Below are 15872 nucleotides of genomic sequence, written 5' to 3'. Positions count from 1 at the left end.
GTCAAGGACTGATCTCTGGTGGCTATGTGGAGACAGGAAGGCCAAGTGGCAGGGAGGCTGTACTCTGGTTCAGCTTCTGATGCCATTCCACTTGTTTTCAGCCCCTGAGTTTCAGAGAATGAGAAAAAGCCCTGGAGACTGTCTGAATCGGTATAAGGCTGGGTTCACACGACCATGTTACGTCCGTAATGTACGGAACGTATTTCGGCCGGAAGACCCGGACCGAACACAGTGCAGGGAGCCGGGCTCCTAGCATCATAGTGATGTACGACGCTAGGAGTCCCTGCCTCTGCGTGGAACTACTGTCCCGTACTGTAATGATGATTACAGTACGGGACAGTTGTCCTGCAGCGAGGCAGGGACTACTAGCATCGTACATCACTATGATGCTAGGAGCCCGGCTCCCTGCACTGTGTTCGGTCCGGGTCTTCCGGCCGAAATACGTTCCGTACATTACGGACGTAACATGGTCGTGTGAACCCAGCCTTAGCGGTCTATCCCTGGAGGTTCCTTTGACCATAGAAAATAGGAGTACCCTGTGGGGTGCCAAATGAGTTTAAGGCCCGAAATCAGATTGGTGGTCTACGATAAATAAGGATGTCGACTGGATTAATTATATTTATCACTGTAAAGGGAAGTGTTTTATATATTTATATCTATGTACATGTGAGTGTAGATATATATATATATATATATATACATATATATATATATATATATATATATATATATATATATATATATATATATTTGTCCCTCCAGAAACGTGTATATTCCTCCCCTACCAGGTAATGAGACACCCTGGGGGATGGAAACCATTAAGCAGTGAACTAATCCAGGAAGCAGGAAGTTCCAACTGCCCTTCCATCCCCCTCAACAGGTAATGGTATTCCATGAGGTAGCCATGAGGCCCATGCCCCTCCCCCTTGCACGTGCCTGAGCATGTGATGTCCCACAGATGTGCACGGACAAGGTATAAGAGGGTCAACGGCCTCACACTCTCTCTCTCTTGTTCCTGCTCCTCGGCTCCACTAAGGGACTCCTCTTCCCTCCATGATCTCCTCTAACCTCGTGGTCTCCTGCTCATCACTCCACCAACGATCCCCTGGACAACAACTGCTAAGTATCTTCTCCCCTATACTCCCCAGTAACCCTTTCCTGCAGCCCCCACATTACCTGTACCCCTACCTGCACATACCCATACCCCTGGTCCCCCAGACCCTTATTGATACCCCCCTTGCAGTCCCTGAAGTTAACCCATTGCTGTCCCTGAAGATAACCCCTTGCACCCCCCGAAGTTAACCCCTTGCTGTCCCTGAAGTTAACCCCTTGCTGTCCCTGAAGTTAACCCTTGCTGAAAACCCTTCCCTCTGTTGACCCATTTACCTGATTATTAATCCTTAGTGTATAGGGAAAGTTATATTAGGAGTGAGTGGGACAGAAATAGTGAGCGTGTATTGTAACGTAACTGTATTCGTATGTATGTTTAGGTATGTGGGTGGAGGTATAACGTAGGTTTGTGATACCGTGGTTATACTGTACCACGTATAGTGTGAGTATACTCAGTGTATATATCAACTTGTTATATGTATTGGGGTATACTGATAATATACTGTGATCAGTTACTGTGTTCTGTGTCTGGTGTATTTTATATGTACACTACCGTTCAAAAGTTTAGGGTCACTTAGAAATTTCCTTATTTTTGAAAGAAAAGCACTGTTTTTTTCAATGAAGATAACATTAAATTAATCAGAAATACACTATACATTGTTAATGTGCTAAATGACTATTCTAGCTGCAAACGTCTGGTTTTTAATGCAATATCTACATAGGTGTATAGAGGCCCATTTCCAGCAACCATCACTCCAGTGTTCTAATATTACATTGTGTTTGCTAACTGTGTTAGAAGGCTAATGGATGATTAGAAAACACTTGAAAACCCTTGTGCAATTATGTTGGCACCGCTGTAAACAGTTTTGCTGTTTAGAGGAGCTATAATACTGACCTTCCTTTGAGCTAGTTGAGAATCTGGAGCATTACATTTGTGGGTTTGATTAAACTATGAAAATGGCTAGAAAAAGAGAGCTTTCATGTGAAACTCGACAGACTATTCTTGTTCTTGGAAATTAAGGCTATTCCATGCGAGAAATTGCCAAGAAACTGAAGATTTCCTACAACGGTGTGTACTACTCCCTTCAGAGGACAGCACAAACAGGCTCTAACCAGAGTAGAAAGAGAAGTGGGAGGCCCCGCTGCACAACTGAGCAACAAGACAAGTACATTAGAGTCTCTAGTTTGAGAAATAGACGCTTCACAGATCCTCAACTGGCAGCTTCATTAAATAGTACCCGCAAAACGCCAGTGTCAACGTCTACAGTGAAGAGGTGACTCCGGGATGCTGGTCTTCAGGGCAGAGTGGCAAAGAAAAAGCCATATCTGAGACTGGCTAATAAAAGGAAAAGATTAATATGGGCAAAAGCACACAGACATTGGACAGAGGAAGATTGGAAAAAAGTGTTATGGACAGACAAATCGAAGTTTGAGGTGTTTGTATCTCACAGAAGAACATTTGTGAGACGCAGAACAACTGAAAAGATGCTGTAAGAGTGCCTGACGCCATCTGTCAAGCATGGTGGAGGTAATGTGATGGTCTGGGGTTGCTTTGGTGCTGGTAAAGTGGGAGATTTGTACAAGGTAAAAGGAATTTTGAATAAGGAAGGCTATCACTCCATTTTGCAATGCCATGCCATACCCTGTGGACAGCGCTTGATTGGAGCCAATTTCATCCTACAACAGGACAATGACCCAAAGCACACCTCCAAACTATGCAAGAACTATTTAGGGAAGAAGCAGGCAGCTGGTATTCTATCTGTAATGGAGTGGCCAGCGCAGTCACCAGATCTCAACCCCATAGAGCTGTTGTGGGAGCAGCTTGACCGTATGGTACGCAAGAAGTGCCCATCAAGCCAATCCAACTTGTGGGAGGGGCTTCTGGAAGCATGGGGTGAAATTTCTACCGATTACCTCAGCAAATTAACTGCTAGAATGCCAAAGGTCTGCAATGCTGTAATTGCTGCAAATGGAGCATTCTTTGACGAAAGCAAATTTTGAAGGAGAAAATTATTATTTGAAATAAAAATCATTATTTCTAACCTTGTTAATGTCTTGACTATATTTTCTAGTCATTTTGCAACTCATTTGATAAATATAAGTGTGAGTTTTCATGGAGAACACAAAATTGTCTGCGTGACCCCAAACTTTTGAACGGTAGTGTAAGTGTGATTATTGTTAGTAATAAATATTACCCTTTATTTACTATACAATTGTACTTACTGAGTCGTATACACTTACGTAGTAGCAAAGCAAGCAGATTAACGTTAGTATAAGGAAAAGGTAGGGGAACTAGGCATAACCCTAGTGACCCTGATTATAAAGGAGGTAGTAATAGTGGGCAACACAAGGAGGTGAAACCCGCTATTTTACCATACCTTTTACACACGTGTGTGTGTGTGTGTGTGTGTATATATATATATATATATATATATATATATATATACATATATATATATATATATACATATATATATATATATATATATATATATATATATAGAGCCCTTTTTCAATCACAATCAACAGAGATTTGTTAATTATACCAAAGATGCAATAAAGGGCATTGTAGACCAGTTGGGACCTACATCTTTAATGACATGGTGAAGTAGAATGGCCCTGGATATATTACTAGCAGAAAAAGGGGGTGTCTGCAAAATGTTTGGTATGTTCTTGTAAAGGATCTGCCAGGCACAACTTCTGTGACTCCATCTTCCACCACTCAGGATGGCAGGCTTAGGAGTGGGAGAGCCTATCACAGCCTGGCCAGACGGAGCTAGCTCCCGCCCTCTGTCTATTTATACCTGCCTTTCCTGTTCCTCCTTTGCTTGTGATTCTTTTCGTGTGGTTTCCTGGCCCAGCTACAGCTTCTAACTATTTGATCCTGCTCCATACTGACCCTGGCTTACTGACTACTCTCCTGCTCTGCGTTTGGTACCTCGTGCACTCCTGGTTTGACTCGGCTCGTTCACCACTCTGTTGCTCACGGTGTTGCCGTGGGCAACTGCCCCTTTCCCTTTGCTTTGTGTTCCCTTGTCTGTTTGTCTCGTGCACTTACTGAGCGTAGGGACCGCCGCCCAGTTGTACCCCGTCGCCTAGGGCGGGTCGTTGCAAGTAGGCAGGGACAGAGTGGCAGGTAGATTAGGGCTCACTTGTCCGTTTCCCTACCCCCGTCATTACAGTTCTGTTGTACTTTTATTCCCAATAATACAGCTCCTAATGGTAGTATTACCAAGGCATTGGAAGGACTCAATTTCCTGTCCGAAGAGCTTGCGGAAAACTCTGGAATAAATTACATATTCACCTCATGGATTGAGGGGTAGTTTGGAAAATGGACTGGCCTGGTAACCTCTGTACTCATGACCATTGCCGTTGTTGCCAGTATATTGACTGTTTGTGGATGTTGTGCGATACCCTGCATAAGAGGATTCATCCAAAGGTTAATTGAGACCTCAGTGTCAAAGACCATGTGCCAAGAGATTCAAATCAAGAGTACCTGTCCTGGATATTTTACAGAATATTTCTTGATAAATTTACAACAGGGGGGGATTGTTAGGAACATTTTATTATAAATGTATTCTTACTTCATGTAATAGATATTAAATGTGCATGCAAGCTTCTCAGAAAATGCTTTAGTTGACAAAGAGTTAAATATGCTGTAGTTTTAAGTGGGTGAGATGGTTGAACTTCTGAATAAGGATTGCAATCTCCAGAGGAAGTCCAACTGTGGCCTAATCTCATTCTGAGATGTAAAACATTTCATATGACAGGAAAGCCACAAACTGTTTTCAGTTAGTCTAAAATGCAATCTGCCTTGATATGTGTATATAAACCTGTGCTTATGTAATGAAAGCAGACAACTGCTGATCTGCCACTTGTCTCCTTGCCGCGAGAATAAAATGAAGCTCTTACTGAGGTGAAAACTTGAATAATTTTTTATAAGTATGGAAAATTCTTCTAACAATACCCCCCTCTTTCCATAAGGAGAGGCGTAACCCAGGTATTGCCAACTCTAAGTCCTCTAGTAGGGTACCGAATATAAATCAAATTTGAAGAGATCATCTCTCTTAATAATTAGATTCCAAACTAGAAAAATCGCTCGCAGAGTCAGAAGAGGGGGAGTAAAATTTGTGCTAAATGTTGTGGAAGCAATTAAGTGATGCCTCAAAAAGTGGCTGTCCAGAAAGTGAAGTTCAATATCCACCCATAATTTAGATCTATCTTTTGACCAAAGTGATCTCATTTAATCTAGAATTACTGCTCTATAATAGTGGAGAATAGAGGGAGCCCCCTTCACGATGAGATAAATGCAAAATATTGGACTTAACTCTGTCTCGTCTTACCCCAAATAAATTTTTGAACAATTGATTGAAGTTTATTAAGATCAGATATAGGTAAGAATAAGTGAATGTTCCGGAAAACATACAGGATCTTTGGTAACAAAACCATCTTAAACGTCGAAATTCTACCCACCCAAGAAATACCCTGCATTCTCAGTTTTTTAATATCAGTTCTTATATTGTCTAGGAGATCAAATAAATTGGAAGTAGGGATGGAAAGTTTTATTCCCAAATAGGAGAGAGAGTTTTTAACCCACTTTAAACTCTACAAGTTAGATAATTATTTTTGAATGTCATTTTTCAAACCTAAATTAAGGATTTGAGATTTAGAGGAGTTGATTTTATAATAAGAGGCGGGGCTAAATTTATATGTATGATATCCATTACCGAGGGAAGAGATGTTTTAGTTTTAGTTACAGCTATACGATGTTCGTAATTTCCAACTGAAATCCCCGATATAGTCTCAGAACTTCTAATGTGTTCTGCGAAGGGTTCCATTACCATTGCGAATATTAGTGGTGACATTGGACAACCCTGCCTCGTGCCATTGGTGATTTTGAAGGGTGATGATATAAAACCTGAGGTATAGACCGAGGCACTTGGATTAGAATATAAAGACATGACTGCAGATAGGAATAACCCATTGGAGCCAAACTTTTTCAAAGTAGATTCAATATAACTTCAGTGAACCCTTTCAAACGCCTTCTCCGCATCTAAGGAGAGAAGCAGAGAAGGGGCCTGAGAGGTCTCCACCGTTTCAATGATGTCCAAAAATCTCCTTGTTCCTTAAAAAAAGGTGTGGAATCATATAAAAAGGGGATTCTAAATTTGGCCTCTCTGTATATGATTTTTTTTGCATATATAAATAAAGATGGTGGCGAGATTTTTTTTAACTCTATAAGAGTGGAGTTGGAAGCAGTGGCGTAACTACCGCAGTAGCAGCCATAGCGGCTGCTACGGGGCCCGCAGCATGAGGGGGGCCCGCTTCACCCACCGGCACGGGCCCCCCTCCCATGGCCGGAGGCTCCGCTAGCAGCCGCTATGGCTGCTACAGTGCAACGCCTCTGAAGGGGTTGTTTCTACAAAAGACATGCATCCCCTATCCACAGGATAGTGGATATATGTGTGATCGCTGGCAGCGATGAGAACGGGGGACCGAAAGTCCCCCGAAGTTCTCCATGACAAACCTTGGTCCAAGGTTTGTCATGGAGAACTTCGGGGGACTTTCGGTCCCCCGTTCTCCTTATCGCTGCCAGCGATCACACATGTATCCCCTATCCTGTGGATAGGGGATGCATGTCTTTTGTGGGACAAACTATAGGCCATTTTTTGTTGGGGGCTGTATGGCGTTACCTACAGGGGGGGTTTAGGGCTATTTGGCGTTATCTACAGGGGGGCTGTCTGGAGTTATCTACAGGGGGAGGGCTGTCTTGCGTTATCTACAGGGGGGCTGTCTGCCGTTATCTACAGGGGGGCTGTCTGGCGTTATCTACAGGTGGGCTGTCTGGCGTTATCTACAGGGGGGCTGTCTGCGTTATCTACAGGGGGGGCTGTATGGCGTTATCTACAGGGGGAGGGCTGTATGACGTTATCTACAGGGGGGGCTGTATGATCTTATCTACAGGGGGCTGTATGGTGCTATCTATAGGGGGCGCTGTGTGGCGGAATCTATAGGGAGGCCCTATCTACAAGGGGGGGTTGAGTGATACCGAGGGGAGGGGGCGCCCCAGTGAAAAGTTTGCTAGGGGGCCCAGTCTTTCCTAGTTACGCCCCTGGTTGGAAGGGCTCAGTTTATGTTCATCCTCCAAACGTTTAACGTTGGAGATGAGTTCAGAAATGTTCTCATTCCGCATCTTTTTATCACAACTCGATAATTTTAAAAATAGACCTCTGACGTAGGCTTTATAAGTGCCTCAAATTGTGGAGTCTGAAGTTTCATTATTATCATTGAGATCGAAGAATTCTAATAACTCTTTTTGCTTATTTGAGACTGCAAATCTGTTTTATTTAAGAGAGAATTATTTAATCTCCAAGGTGCAGTGGGAGTGAGGTTGAGGGATTCCTCAATGGTTAATGAGATAGGCGCATGGTCTGACCATGTAATTATATCAATATGGGCGTTAGATATCCGTTGAAGAAGCCATTTGTCTGTTGAGAAAAAGTCTATGCGTGAATAAACATTATGAGGCGGGGTGTAATACGTATAATCCCTTTCAGATGCTAGAAGTATAAGTCAGAGATCGAATAAGTTTTCCCTAAATATTAACTCACGTAAACTAGATTCCTTAGGTTGGCGGAAAAACTTTTACCCATTACTCGATCAGAGACAATATTAAAATCACCACCAAATAACAATGAACCATGCTTCAGATTGGCAGCCATTTCAATGGTTGATTTAATAAAACTAGATTGGCGTACATTGGGGGCATGCAGTGAGATCATAGTAAACGGTGCATTATTGATGCGACATGTTACTATCAGATATCTTCCTTCTGGGTCAGCAAGTACATTTTTAAGTTGGAATGCTAAGGTATTTTTGAAGGCAAAAAAGACACCTCTTTTTTAATAGAAATATGTGCAAAAAATATGTTTGGGAAGTTGTGATTATGCACTCTTACTGAGTCAGACTTCAGATGTATTTCTTGGACACAGCAAATTTCACATTTCTGCTTTTGAATCTCTCTCCATAGCAGTGAACGTTTAAAAGGACTGTTAAGTCCCCTAACGTTCAAGGAATATATTGTAAACACCATTTTATAGATATAAGAGGGTTGAGCTAAAGCTTAGGCATAAAAAAATGAGAGTAATAGCACGAGAACAAAAGAGTATCTGAGTTAAGGAGTTTTGACCATCTTATCACAGTGAAAGAAAAGAAAAATAATAAAAAAAAAAAAAAAACACATGTAAAACATGAATACAAAGCATTATAAAATAAACCAAGCACTATATAATATAGCAGAAAATTACAGTTCAGGTTCAAAATGAACCGTTGCCGCAGATGGGGCAATTCAAAAATGGATGGTGGTTCCAAATAGTAGGGAGATCAAAAGTTCCCAAATAAAGGCAGAAGGAGCTCTGGCGTCTTCAAGCAAGTGAATGAAGCAAAAGAGAGTTCACTTTTCATTTGTGCTTATAATAATGAATCTTGACAAGAAGAAGTCAAACATCTGTTGTGAATGTTAGTTGTAGGAATCAAGGAAACAGGACAGGTCTTTTGCGTAGGAGTATGTGATACCTGAGAAGCCTTAAGTTCCGTGCTCAAATGTGGTCCCGAGAGTGTCTACCATCCTTTGATTTAATCCATTCCTGAGCAAGAGATGGAGGAGTTTTTCCTTATGTGGAGATCTGTTGCCATCTTGTGGTTGATAAAGAGACCTATTTGTCAGAGGTATGGCTGCATCTTTTGGATCAAGAACAACATGAGTTGTACCATTATGCGTGATGATCAGTTTAACTGGGTATCCCCATTCATAAAAGATGCTGTGGTCTCTCAAAATTTTAGTGAAAGTTGCAAATTCTCTTCTTCTGGAAAAAGGGGCAGGGGAGAAGTCTGCGAATAAGGAGATTTGTTGGAAGCGATCTGGGAGATCAGTTTTGCAGAATGCAGCCTTCATTATTGCCTCCTTAAAATGGTAGAAGTGGAGGCATGCGAGAACGTCCCATGACACACTGGAGGGAAGGTTCTTTGGTTTAGGAACTCTGTGAGCTCTGTCAATAAGGAGATTTATTTCTTTAGCTGTAGGAATAAGAGCTACAAATAAATCGGTCGGGAATTCCTGTAGTTGTGAGTCTGAAACAGATTCAGGGATGTTCCTGAACCTGATATTGTTTCTCCTGGAGCAGTCATCCAGGTCAGCTACTAACTTAAGCTTTATAATGGAGATATCGTCCTCCATGTCATTATAGGTGTCAACCAGATAGTTGTGAGCATTAACAAATTCCTCCCATTTTTTCTTCTAAATGAACTGTTCTCTCCCCCACCTCTGTGATATTAGCGTGCATAATGGAGATTGCTGACTGAATGTCATTGTGCAGGGCGTCTCTGAATTCTTGGAAAAGGGGTCTCATCTCTGCTGAAGAGATTGGAAGATCAGATGGAGGTGGCGCTGCTGATACAAAATTCCCCACAGGGGAGAGAGATGGAGAAAAGGGTAATTTGTCCGGAGAGAGGCTGGGTGGTCAGGGGCGTAACTAGGAAAGACTGGGCTCCATAGCAAACTTTTAACTGGGGCCCCCCTCCCCTGGGTATCACACAATCCCCCCCTTGAAGATAGTGCCTCCCTATAGATTCCGCCACACAGCACCCCCTATAGATAGCACCATACAGCCCCCCTGTAGATAACGCCAGACAGCCCCCCTGTAGAGAACGCCATACAGCCCTGCAACTGTAGAGAACGCCATACAGCCCTCCCCCTGTAGAGAACGCCATACAGCCCTCCCCTGTAGAGAACGCCATACAGCCCTCCCCCTGTAGAGAACACCATACAGCCCTCCCCTGTAGAGAATGCCATACAGCCCCCCCTGTAGAGAACGCCATACAGCCCTCCCCCTGTAGAGAACGCCATACAGCCCTCCCCCTGTAGTTAACGCCAGACAGCCCCTCCTGTAGATAACACCATACAGCCCCCCGTAGATAACGCCATACAGACACCCTGTAGATAACGTCATACAGCCCCAAACCCCCCCTTGTGATAACGCCATATAGCCCTAAACCCCCACTGTAGGTAACACCATGCAGCCCCCCCCCCCCCCAAAAAAACGGCCTATAGTTTGTCCTACAAAAGACATACATCCCCTATCCACAGGATAGGGGATACATGTGTGATCGCTAGCAGGTTTGTGGAACAACCCAGGGCCTATAGTCTACTTAATCCACCACTGGTTGTAGCCCATGTCCTGGATAGGTCTGTGTGTTGTGGCTCTTGAAGCACTGACTCTAGCTGCTGTCCAATCCTTGTGAATATCCACCAGATTCTTCAATGGCCTTTTCTTGAAAATCCTTTCAAGGCTGCGGTTATCCCTGTTGCTTGTGCACCTTCTTCTACCACACTTTTTTCCTTTCTCTCAACTGTCCATTAATATGCTTGGATACAGCACTTTGTGAACAGCCAGCTTCTTTAGCAAAGCCCTTTTGTGGCTTACCCTCCTCGTGGAGGGTGTGAACGACTGTCTTCTGGACTTCCGTCAAGTCAGCAGTCTTCCCCATGATTGTGTACCCTACTGAACCAGACTGTTGGACCATTTAACCCCTTAGTGGCCAGCCTATTTTAGGCCCTAATGACCAAGCTATTCAAAGAGCTATAACTTTTTTATTTTTCCGTCGACATAGCTGTATGAGGACTTGTCTTTTGCGGAATTACTTTTTAATGGCACCATTTTGGGGTACATATCATTTTTTGATTATCTTTTATAAACTTTTTTGGGGGGAAATAGAAAAAAACCCTGAAATTCTGCCATTGTTCTATGCGTTTTAAATTGACGCCGTTCACTGTGCAGCGTAATTAACATGTTACCTTTATTCTATGGGTCTGTACAATTACGACGATACCACATATGTAGAGGTTTTTTATGTTTTACGACTTTTGCACAATAAAAACGTTTTAAAATTATTTGTTTTTTGCATCGTCCCTTTCCAAGAGCCGTAATTTTTTTTATTCTTCCGTCAATGTAGTGATTTTTTGGGCTTGTTTTTTGTGGGACGAGACGTAGTTTTGATCGGTACTGTTTTGGGGTACATTGGACTTATTGATTAACTTTTATTATGACTTTTTGGGGGGTAATGGAAAAAAATAGCAATTTCTCCATTGTTTTTTGAGGTTTTTTTTACGGTGTTCACCTTGCGGTTTAAATTACATATTAACTTTATTGTTTGGGTCATTACGGTCGCAGTGATACCATATACTTGTACTTTTATTTATTACACTTTTACTAAATAAACCACTTTTTATGGAAAAATTGTTTTATTTTATTTTTTTAAGGTAATTTTTATTTCACATTTCATACGTATTAATTTAGTCCCACTAGGAGACTTTACTATGCGACCTTTAGAGCGCTGCAATAATGCTTTGGTATACTTAGTATACCAGAGCATTATTGCCTGTCAGTGTAAATCTGACAGGCAATCTATTAGGATGTGCCTCTAGCACTCGTAGCTGCCATAGGTAAAAGGGGCGATTTATCAGAGTTGCAAAAAGGGACGATTATTGGCTTTCGGGCCAATGGCCGCAGTATTTCTCAAACAGCGCAGTTTGAGAACTGTTCGCGTGCTGCTTTAGTGAAAGTGTATCGTGAGTGGACAAATGGTACCTTTGGGAATAACCTACGTGGAAACTGCGGAGCACCACGTGCCATTGATGTGAGAGGTGAACGTTGGCTATAAGGTGCGTGAGGGCCGAACGACACGCTGCAGTGGAGCAGCTCACTGTGAAAATCAACCAGGGGGGTACCACGCGTATGTTAAAACAACAGTTCAGCGAACCCCGTAGCGTATGGGGTTCCGAAGCAGATGGATATTCACTGCTCCTATGGTAACAAAGGTGCATTGGAAAAAAGGCTTCAATTTGCACGGCAGTATCGGAATTGGACCACCGATGATTGGTGAAGGGTTGCCTTCTCCGATGAGTCACGCTTTCTGCTTCATCGAATAGATGGATGTTGGCGTGTCATGCGAGAAACATCAGAGAACAAACACCCTACAACCATTGCTGGAAGAATAGAAGCTGGTGGCGGCAAAAGTTATGGTCTGTAAAAAAAATTCATTGCGTTCTCTGTTCCTACTCATCAATGTGGAAGGCAATCTGAACCGATTTGGGTATGAATCCACCGTTGCAGATCACGTCCACCCATACATGCTGTTTGTCTTTAATGGGGCAGATGAAATCTTCCAGCAAGAGAATGTGACATGTCCCACAGCTAGAAATCTCCGACAGTTGTTGTAAGAGCACGACCAAGACTTCCAAGTACTTCTCTGCCCCCCTAATTCACCACACTTGAACCCCATTGAACATCTATGGGACCACCTCAATTGTCTTGTTCGCTCTACGGATCCTGCCTGCCCCACGCACCCTCCAGCAAATGTGGGATGCACTGCAGTCAGCATGGCTCCAGATACCTGAGACAACCTACCAGCACCTTATTGAGTCCCTACAGTGGGGGCTGTATGGCGTTCTCTACAGTGGGGGCTGTATGGCGTTCTCTACAGTGGGGGCTGTATAGCGTTCTCTACAGTGGGGGCTGTATGGCGTTCTCTACAGTGGGGGCTGTATGGCGTTCTCTACAGTGGGGGCTGTATGGCGTTAGCGCCATACAGCCCCCTCTGTAGATATCGCCATACAGTCCCCACTGTAGAGAACGCCATACAGCCCCCACTGTAGGGAACGCTATACAGTCCCCCTGTAGATAATGCCATACAGCCCCCTCTGTAGAGAACGCCATACAGCCCCCACTGTAGGGAACGCCATACAGTCCCCCTGTAGATAATGCCATACAGTCCCCCTGTAGATAATGCCATACAGCCCCCTCTGTAGATAGTGCCATACAGCCCCCTCTGTAGATAGCGCCATACAGCCCCCTCTGTAGATAGTGCCATTAAGCCCCCTCTGTAGATAGCGCCATACAGCCCCCTCTGTAGATAGCGCCATACAGCCCCCTCTGTAGATAACGCCATACAGTCCCCCCTGTAGATAACGCCATACAGTCCCCCTGTAGATAATGCCATACAGCCCCCTCTGTAGATATCTACAAAGGGGGCTGTATGGCGTTATCTACAGGGGGGACTGTATGGCATTATCTACATAGGGGGACTGTATGGCGTTATCTACAGAGGGGGCTGTATGGCGCTATCTACAGAGGGGGCTGTATGGCGTTATCTACAGAGGGGGCTGTATGGCGTTATCTACAGGGGGCTGTATGGCGTTATCTACAGGGGGGGCTGTATGGCGCTATCTACAGGGGGGCTGTATGGTATTATCTACAGTGGGGGCTGTATGGTGTTATCTACAGGGGGGGCTGTATGGCGTTATCTACAGGGGGGGCTGTAAAAAAGGAACTATCTACAAGGGGGGGGGGGTTGTGTGACACTCAGGGGAGGGGGGGGCCCCAGTAAAAAGTTTGCTATGGGGCCCAGTCTTTCCTAGTTACGCCCCTGAGTTTCGGAATGCATTGGCTGGAAGTTTATAACCAGATATGTGTGTAAATGAGCTTCAAAGATGCTAAACAACAGTTATTATTGGCCCATATGAGTGCAGTACTTTTCCAATCGGGATCTAGTTGGTTTGTCGGCATGCACTCTGCTCCAGTCACATTTGGTTCCTGTTGTCATGGTTATGTCCTGTCCTGTCCAGTCCCTGTAATGATTTTTTAGCACTGTTGGTTGAGTTCCAAAGCTAGAAATTCTAAACAATGTATATTTAGATGGCCGTGGTGTTCTGGCAGTCACAAGTCAGCTGTTATGAGTATAAATTGTATGGGATCTCAGACATTTTCTCTATTATTTCACCCTGGACTCAAGATTGAAAATGTGAGAGTTACAATGTGGACATGCCAAACACCTGCCCTTAAAATAAGTAGACACATTACTTTGATATAGTAACAGCCATGTATACAGTTAAGGATACATTGTCTAAGGGCTTATTCACACAGGCAGGTATATTTCAAAATCTTTTTCACTCTCATATATTTTTATACCACAATGAGATCCAAGCAGAGAAAAAAATTAACATCCTTTCCCAAAGAGGGAATACAAACAAGCGGGATCCAACCAAGACTAAGGACCAGACTTTATATAGTCTAATATAAGCCCTATGTATTCTAGCTATATGACGGAATGATTACAAAATGTACTTTTTCTTAGTTGGATTTCTATCAATGATATAATATAAACTATAGTATGCTAGGCATTCTATGGAGCAGTGTGATATGGAGATTGCGGTAATATAACTATATGCTATGAGTGTGACTTACCACGCAGATCTCTGGAATACGCAGCAATAATTGTTTTCATTTCTCTGAATGTTAAGGTTTCCTTTTTAGTTGTCGCTTTTGGTTAATTCTCAAAGTCTATTATCAATTCTTAAAGTCTATCCTCCATGTGCCTGAAGGGAGACAAAGGTGCACTTGGTTTTAGCATCCTAGGAAGAAAGATTCCAGACTGTTGAGAGTGTGATTCGGAACTGATAGTTTAACTGACTTAAAACTACACCATAGCAGAATGGAGTTCAGGGACTCTGAGCTAGTAGTTATTATATGCACCTGTAATTGTCACCCTGTACAGTGGAATATTCCACCCTGTGATGAAACTTCCCTGTCCTTGGTCCAGGGTTAATGGGCTGCAGTCCAAAACAAATTGAAGCCCTTATCAGTGTATGTCCCAGTGGATGCTCAACGGGAGGGGGGACAACTGACCTCCTTTTAATCTTCAACTCTGCTAATTCCTGCAACAATGTAAATTGCAATATAGTAGAAATCATTTTGCAATGGAGTTATCTAAAGTATTATAGCTTTTATTCAAATAAATACAATTTGATCTGTACTATAAAGTAATATTAGTTGAAAAAAATTGTAAAATGAATATTTCCTTCTTGCAAATGTTGGGCCTCTTAACATACAGTGCAGTCGGAAAGTCTTCAGACCCTTTACGTTTTTCAAATTTTGTTATGTTGAGGCCTTGTGCTAAAATAAAACATAGCATAGCGTCCATGGCCGCGGACTGTCTGGTTTACTTACCCCCAGCGGCCGCAGCCATGGATCTGTGAGCGCTGGCTCGCATCTCCTTCCCAGGAGACGCCAGCGCTCAATTCCGCTCCGGTCCACTGTGACCCGTAGGGTGCATGCGCACGCTCGTGCCCGGCCTTAAAGGGCCAGCGTGCGCACATGGGAAATCATCGTCATCAACTGCCCATGATTTCCTGGACTATAAGAAAGGCCCTGTCCCTTTGTTCATTGCCTGAGCGTTGTTAGTTTTCCCATATCAGTCTTGCAAATGGTCCCTTAGTGTTATCCTGTGTAGCGTCCATGGCCACGGGCCGTCGGGTTTACTCACCTCCCAACGCCTGCAGCCATGGATCCGTGAGCGCTGGTCCCCATCTCCTTCCTAGGAGATGCCAGCGCTCACTTCCGCTCCGGTCTGCTGTGTCCCGTAGGGTGCGCGCATGCGCTCGTGCCCGCTCTTAAAGGGCCAGCGAGCGCACCTGTAAAACAATCATCATTATCAACCACATGATTTCCTGGTCTATAAGAGGGTGCCAGCCCTTCTTATCCTTGCCTGAGTGTTGTTAGTTATTCCCAAGTCTGTCTTGCAAATGGTCCCTTAGTGTTTCCCGTTCCAGTTATTACCCGTGCCATGTTACCTGTTCCTGTATTCCCGTGCTGTGTTCTTGTTCCTGTGCCTACTAGTTGGAGTCGTGTCTACTGCACCTGCTGTTG

At 43.6% G+C, this 15872-nt stretch overlaps 1 protein-coding gene across 1 annotated transcript in view; it reads right to left on the bottom strand.

Annotated features, from left to right (window-relative positions):
• The window catches only part of LOC142659486 (diacylglycerol O-acyltransferase 2-like), a 65187-nt gene extending 50515 nt beyond the window's left edge, over positions 1–14672 (bottom strand). Inside the window, exon 1 of the mRNA XM_075835660.1 lies at positions 14412–14672. Coding sequence (XP_075691775.1) covers positions 14412–14451 — 40 coding nt within the window. The 5' untranslated portion in view covers positions 14452–14672. The remainder of the gene's footprint in view (positions 1–14411) is intronic.
• Between the last annotated feature and the right edge of the window lie 1200 nt (positions 14673–15872).

Source organism: Rhinoderma darwinii, chromosome 8, assembly GCF_050947455.1.
Source record: "Rhinoderma darwinii isolate aRhiDar2 chromosome 8, aRhiDar2.hap1, whole genome shotgun sequence".
Taxonomy (NCBI): Eukaryota; Metazoa; Chordata; class Amphibia; order Anura; family Rhinodermatidae; genus Rhinoderma; species Rhinoderma darwinii.
Note: the sequence above shows the minus strand (reverse complement) of the source record. Positions and strands in the feature narration are given on the sequence as shown.